The sequence below is a fragment of the Amphimedon queenslandica genome, unplaced genomic scaffold (genome assembly GCF_000090795.2).
Source record: "Amphimedon queenslandica unplaced genomic scaffold, v1.1 AMPQUscaffold_13517, whole genome shotgun sequence".
NCBI lineage: Eukaryota > Metazoa > Porifera > Demospongiae > Haplosclerida > Niphatidae > Amphimedon > Amphimedon queenslandica.
Window position 1 is genome coordinate 227,376 of NW_003546247.1, and position 6,692 is coordinate 234,067.

The 6,692-nt window shown below is 37.1% G+C and overlaps 2 protein-coding genes across 2 annotated transcripts; both read left to right on the top strand.

Moving 5' to 3' along the window:
• Window positions 1-57: 57 nt before the first annotated feature.
• Window positions 58-747, top strand: LOC100639593 (protein ALP1-like). The gene has a single exon (XM_011407231.1). The coding sequence runs from the start codon at window positions 58-60 to the stop codon at window positions 745-747; it is 690 nt and encodes a 229-aa protein (XP_011405533.1).
• A 4,523-nt stretch (window positions 748-5,270) lies between these two features.
• On the top strand, window positions 5,271-6,143 carry LOC105313647 (zinc finger BED domain-containing protein 4-like). The gene has a single exon (XM_011407240.1). The coding sequence runs from the start codon at window positions 5,271-5,273 to the stop codon at window positions 6,141-6,143; it is 873 nt and encodes a 290-aa protein (XP_011405542.1).
• The last annotated feature ends 549 nt before the right edge of the window (window positions 6,144-6,692 follow it).

The following is a 6,692-nucleotide window of genomic DNA, read 5'->3' on the forward strand; positions in this document are numbered from 1 at the left end:
ATAGAATGTCCAAGCAATGCTGGGTCAGCATTCTATAACTACAAGAACTATCATAGCATGGTGTTATTAGCAGTTTGTGATGCTCATTATACTTTCACTGTGGTGGATATTGGCGGATATGGAAGAGATAATGATGCATCTATTTTTGGTGAATCATATATTGGGCAAGTATTTCAACAAGAATTAATCCAATTGCCACAACCAGAGTCAATCAATGGCATTCAACTTCCATATACCTTAGTCGGTAATGAGATATTTCCACTAAAGGAATGGTTAATGAAACCATACCCTGGTAGCCACCTAATTTTGGAAAAGCGAATCTACAATTATCGACAATCAAGAGCTCGTTGTACCATCGCAAATACATTTGGTATCCTAGCAGCAAAATGGAGAATCTTTCGACGCCCCATTCGTGCTACTCAAGAAACTGTTGAAAGAATTATTAAAGCAACTGTATGTCTTCATAACTACGTCAGGTTAACAGATAATGCACATTATGTACCAACTGGTTTTGTAGACAGTGAAAACAACAATGGTGAAATTATTCCAGGAGATTGGAGGGATATTGTTAATATTGCCAATGATACAAGCTTAGCATTAAGAAGTAGGAACCACGTTAGTGGAAACAGATATACCTTTGAGGCTGATACAGCACGAAACAATTTCTTGCAGTATTTTAACAGTAAAGAGGGTGAATTACCTTGGCAATTACAACATGTTGAAGATAACACTAGAATAACTGATTAATGACAAAAGCAAAATGTATTATGTAACAAAATAGTTTTACATGTATTGTACTACATTTTCATTTTGTTACTTATTAAACATAGTTGGAGAAGTACATGTAGGTTGTGCTTGCCAAGGATGCTAAAATTCACAGTTAAGCAGTATTTGCTGAATTTGAATTTTTTCCTGCTGCTTCATTGGAGGTTGTAGCCTCTTTAACTGAGGTACAATACTTTTACAAAATAGTGTGTCTTCGTCACCTTTGTCTGTAGATATAGCATCCACTGAAGTACTAAGTGCTTTTGAAATGTTGTTCATTCCCTTGAAAAGTGCCTCATCTAGTTGTTGCTCAGTTACCTTTTCTGCACATTTTGACCATGGTCTTTTCCTAGTATTTGTACTACCTTTTCTATCTTTTCTAGAGCCTAGGCCTCCATCAGAACTAGAACAATCCACTTCACTTGATACACTGGTTTCATCATCAGCAACAATAGAATCGTCTGTAATTGAATTCACATCAACATGTGGACTATCATCTGGTATGTTAATGTTAGTAATTGTGTCCCGGTGTTCAATAAAACTTTTAAGCCAATCAAGGTTTTCATATTCAGCAATATATGGTACATTTTAACGTCCAGTTCCTGTTGGCAAAGTTTTCTTTTTTTGTAAGTATCTTCCAAAGCTTGTTCTGATCGATTTGTACCTCTTTTCAGCTTCTTCTGGTGTCACGCCAAATGTAGTAGCAATAGCTGACCAGGCATTCTGCTTTTTGTATTTGTCCTAGAAGTATTTGGAAAACTTGTCATACAATACAGGATACTTCTGTATTTCCTCCATATATTCTTGTGTGTTTCTTATGCTTTTTGCACAAGGTTGAGGCTCGTTTGAAGCTTCCTTCTTGTATCCCTTTCCATCATGATTTCCATCTAGCATAGTTGCCATTTTGTTTTGAGGGTGGAGTATAGGTGGGGTCGGGTCGTAATTGGGCAGAGAGGCTGAGAGAGATCTGTTCCCATCGGTTTCCATAAGATACAACAGTAGCTCAATGATTGTGGAAATCGTGGAGATAGAACTTCGTGCTGTCTCTACAACAATGTTGCACAACTACCTGAGGGTTACAAAACAGTTGCAGTGAATGTTTCCATAAAATCGTGTGGCTGTTGCACTAAAATTGCAAGATAATTTAGCCATATGGAAACCAGGCTTAAGTGCAACCAGATATTTAATCATATATAATTACATAAATAAGTCAAAAATGTATTGAAATTATGTGTGGGCCACTGACACAGATTATTACACTAACAGCATTATTAGGTATAACCATATATTCATATTGACTCACTCCTACTTTTGTTGGCTAGGCTAGATATGGAACCCAGGAGTTGTATGGCATTCCTTGTGATACTACTACACCTGCTTTGTATTTGAAGCATGTTGGTACTAATCATTTCCAAGCAGTTAAGTCTATTAATATTTCTTAAAGCATTGATTGTTGATGGAAAGTGGGTATGGTGAATGGGAGGTCCATCGTCTTTAAAACATTGGTTGTTTAATGTGACTTTTATTTCACTGCATGTGCAATGTGAGTGTGTGTGAAAACCAGGTGCATATCCACCCATTACTGCTTAGTATAAAGTGATCAAACTGCATTCAGGATGTGAGATTAATCAATGTGTAACAGTGAATATTGATTATTTGTGGCTATAATGGACAGGGAGAGGGTGTGAAAGAGGTTTACTGTTCATAAGAGTTCAGCATTGATTCAATTTTGTGTGACTATCATTTATGTAGGACACAGGGTTAGGAAGGGAGAAAGCTGTCATTATCAATTCCCGATCTTGTTTGTGGCTTGTACTACATGTTTGTAACAAATATTAGGTGCTTATCGATCAAAGGCGCTGCTGACAAGTTTTGATGGACAAGAAAAATTTAGAGTAACAGTAAAAGTTCTCATTGTACATGTAGTATCATTCAAACAGTGATTTGGTACATGTATTAATGATCATCATACATGTCAATGCTGCCATCAATGCTGTGCGCATTACTTATATGTAAATGCTTGCCAGCTGATGTTGCGCATAATGCTGCCATCAATGCTGTGCGCATTATTAAGTTAATGCTTGCCAGCTGATGTTGCGCATCTTTTGTTGATGATTGTTGTAAATATGTGCATGTTCACATAAACAAAAAATATTGTTGTAAGTACATATGTACTATAATGGAGTTACAAGGAATACAAAAGTTCCATGTGATTGGTAATAGAGTTTGTTCACCATTACTGTTTGTACTATTGTTATTATTAGCCCATGTGTTAACATTGCTTGCATTTGATGTGTTTATGTTACTATGCTTTACAGGTAATGACAGCTGGAAAGGATTTGATGATTCAGCAATATTTTCATTGCTCGATATTGTAATGTGCAATAATAATTAAAGGCAGTTCTGGATTTCGATTGTTGTAACTAAATATATTTCATTATTAAATGGAACTTAATGTTTTATTGTAGGCTCTTGATGAGTAGTTTTATCACACTGCAGGAGGTGCCTGCATAGGTTTTATATTACTGTAGTCTAAGGAATAGAATATGTAGTAAGATTAAATATTGTGAGATTCCCAAGTATCTTATGTATTTTGTTTTAGGGTATGATTCAAGGTTACATCTAGATTCGTTTGATGGGTATGTCATTATAACCATGGCCACTGTATGTACTCTCACTATAAGTTATTGTTTGCCAGCATATCTTTCGTTGATGATTGTTAGTTTATTATAATAATATTATGTGCATGCATGTTCTCATTAACAAACAACAATTGTTTGCACATTGGAAAGTATTCATGTGTTCTATATTTATATGAATTTGCTCAATGCAAGTCTCATAAAAAATCATAATTCAGTATAGAATTAGAAAGCAAATTAAAAGATGTTTGTCTTTATTTTTTTGTAGATTATGAATGACAACACTGTGCATGTTCATGTATGTAATCAATATGTCCACGTTGATGGCTACTTAGGTATTATTTATTTCTTAAATCATGCATTATCATAATAATGTGTATTTTTCTTCTAGGAAGATTAATAGAAACTAAAGCATTGGAGCATTTTTGTCTTGTCAAACACTGTGCATTGCTAATGTATTCTAATCTTGGCTTAACGCTGGTGCATTTTTTATTGACATTTTGATAATTTTAATATTAAGTCTACATCTATTATTATAATAAAGTTATGATACATGTAGTTAGTAAAAGTTATAATTTTTTGTTCCAACTTGGGGTCTTGGCCTCCTTCCCCTACCCCTGCCCTTGGCAGGTCTTCTTGGTAGATTGAGATACTATTATGGAATATAATTTAGTACATCATAGTAAAGACTTACAATTTGTCTATTGACAGCCCTCAATTGGGCAATAATGAGCTGCCTTTGCTGGTGCAGCAAAGGCAGTGCTGGGGCAGGAGGGACTGCTGGAGCCCCTGCAGTAGGGACTACAGGTGCACCTGCAGGAGGGACTGCTGGAGCCTCTCCAGGAGGGACAATGGGTGCCCCTCAAAGAGGGACTCCCAGAGCCGCTCCAGGAGATACTACGGGTAGTGGTGGGCAATATATCGATATTGTATCGATACAAACGATATTTTACGGCATCGATACATTTTGATATCGAAATTTTCAGGGACCCTGTACCGATTCAGTGGCCATGCCCATTAATTAACATTATATAACCAAATTATTAATATAACCAATTGTTAATTAACTTTTTGACTTTATAAATAATAATTATTATAACATTAATCACCCACGTGCGTTAAGCAGTTCTTCTATCTTTCTTGTTGTAGTTAGTTTGGTTACAGCTGTAGTTTATTTAAACTTGACCTTCAACCCCAATGGCTAGCTCAACAATTAATGTAGCCCAGCAGTCCTCAGTGCTTTCTAAGAAAAGAAGTACGATTTGGTAATATTATAAGGAATCTGGAGAGAAGCAAGCAAGTTGTGATTTGTGTGGTACAAAGATGTCTACTGCTGGAAATATAACAAATATGACAAAGGTATTAATGTACTACATAATAAGTACTATCATCATTGATCCATTAGCACCTTGAAAGACATCATCCAGGGCAATATAAGGAGTTTAATGAGAGATAGGCTGCACAAGTCAACTGAATCAGCAGCAAAGAAAAGGAAGGTTACTGGACAGCTAAGTATGGAACAAGCAATTGAAAGAACAACTGGATATGGAAGTAAGTTCAATACAAGCTAGCATAATTTAATTTTTCTTACCTGGTTTGTAGAGGAATCGTTAAGACGAAAGTGCATAGATGAAGCACTATTTAATGCTAGTTACTGATTTACAGCCAGCAAAAATAGTTGAAGATAGGGGCTTTAGAAATTTCATCAAAGTATTAGATCCACGATACACCCCTCCTAGCAGGTGTAGCATCAAGCGAGAATCCTTGCCCAAGCTCTATGAAACCAAAAGAGAGGAGCTGAAAGTGATTCTAGAGAAGGTGGAATTTTTATCCTAAACAATGGACCTTTGGACATCAAAAGCCAATATGGGTTATATCACAGTAACGTGTCACTTCCTGACTGCAGACTGGTCACTACATTCAGCAGTGTTATCAACGACGCATGTGGACCAGTCGCATACTGCAGTTCACCTTTCAGAAGTGCTAAAGAACATCACCGATCAGTGGAACATAACCAGCAAAGTAGTATGTGTAACTACCGATAATGCTCTAAATATCACGAATGCAGTTTGCCACAACTCCTGGAAGAACTTACCTTGCTTTACTCACGAAATCAATCTTGTTGTTACAAACTCACTTTCAGAGTTAACCGATCTCTCAAGATTAATACAGTCAGTGAAAGACATTGTAAGCTACTTTCACAGGAGTACAAAAGCTTCGGACAATCTCAAGACTATACAAGCTCGTCTTAACTTACCAGAACATAAACTAATACAGCATGTAGAAACAAGATGGAATAGTGTGTTCTACATGTTGGAGAGATATATAGAGCAGGACGAAGCCATTTGTACAGCACTCTGCCTTTTAAATCGCAATGATTTACTTATTGACGTTGACAAGCTTGTAACGCTCCAAGAAACGGTTGACACGCTACGTCTATTTGAAGCTGTTACAACAGAGATGTCAGCTGAAAAGCATTTGTCAGCCTCTAAGATGATACCTATTACCAAGGCCCAAATAAAGGTGACAACAGAAACGACAAATAACTTGGCACTTAAACTTGTCGATCATATGAAGGTCAGGTTCTTGAATATGGAGGGAAATCCCATACTAGCTGCAGCAACAATTCTGGATCCCCGTTTTAAGACCTTTGCCTTTGCTGATCAGGGAGCAGCAGAGAGAAGTTGGACAGCATTGGTAGCTCAGTGTGGGTCCCAAACTCAAGTAGAAGACAGCTGACTCTGCCATACCAGTAGTTGAAGAGTCTGATCTTCTGTGGCGATTCTTCGATCAGAGGGTAGCAGAAGTCAGATCAACGCTGCTACCAAGTACAGATACCTTTGCTGAGGTGCAGCAGTTCTTAAGAATGCCTATTTTGTGTCGAAAGGCCGATCCATTACAATGGTGGAAACGTAACGAGAAGGCATTCGCAAATATTAGTAAATTAGCAACAAAGTATCTCTCCATCTTAGCCACCTCTGTGCCATCCGAGAGATTATTCACCAAGGCGGGAGAGCTCATATCAGCCAAACGAAGCAGGTTGAAGCCCAAGAACGTTGACATGTTCCTTTTTTTGAACAAATATGAAGACTGATAGTCTGTGATAGAACTTATTGTGCTTTTATGTGGGTGTGTTTATAAAGATATGGGTGTGGTTAAACATATTATGGGTGTGGTTCCATGTATTGTATCGAAATTGTATCGATACCACTGATATTTCCATGATATCAATCGATATCGTATCGAATCCATTTTGGCCTGTATCGCCCACCACTAACTACAGGTGCA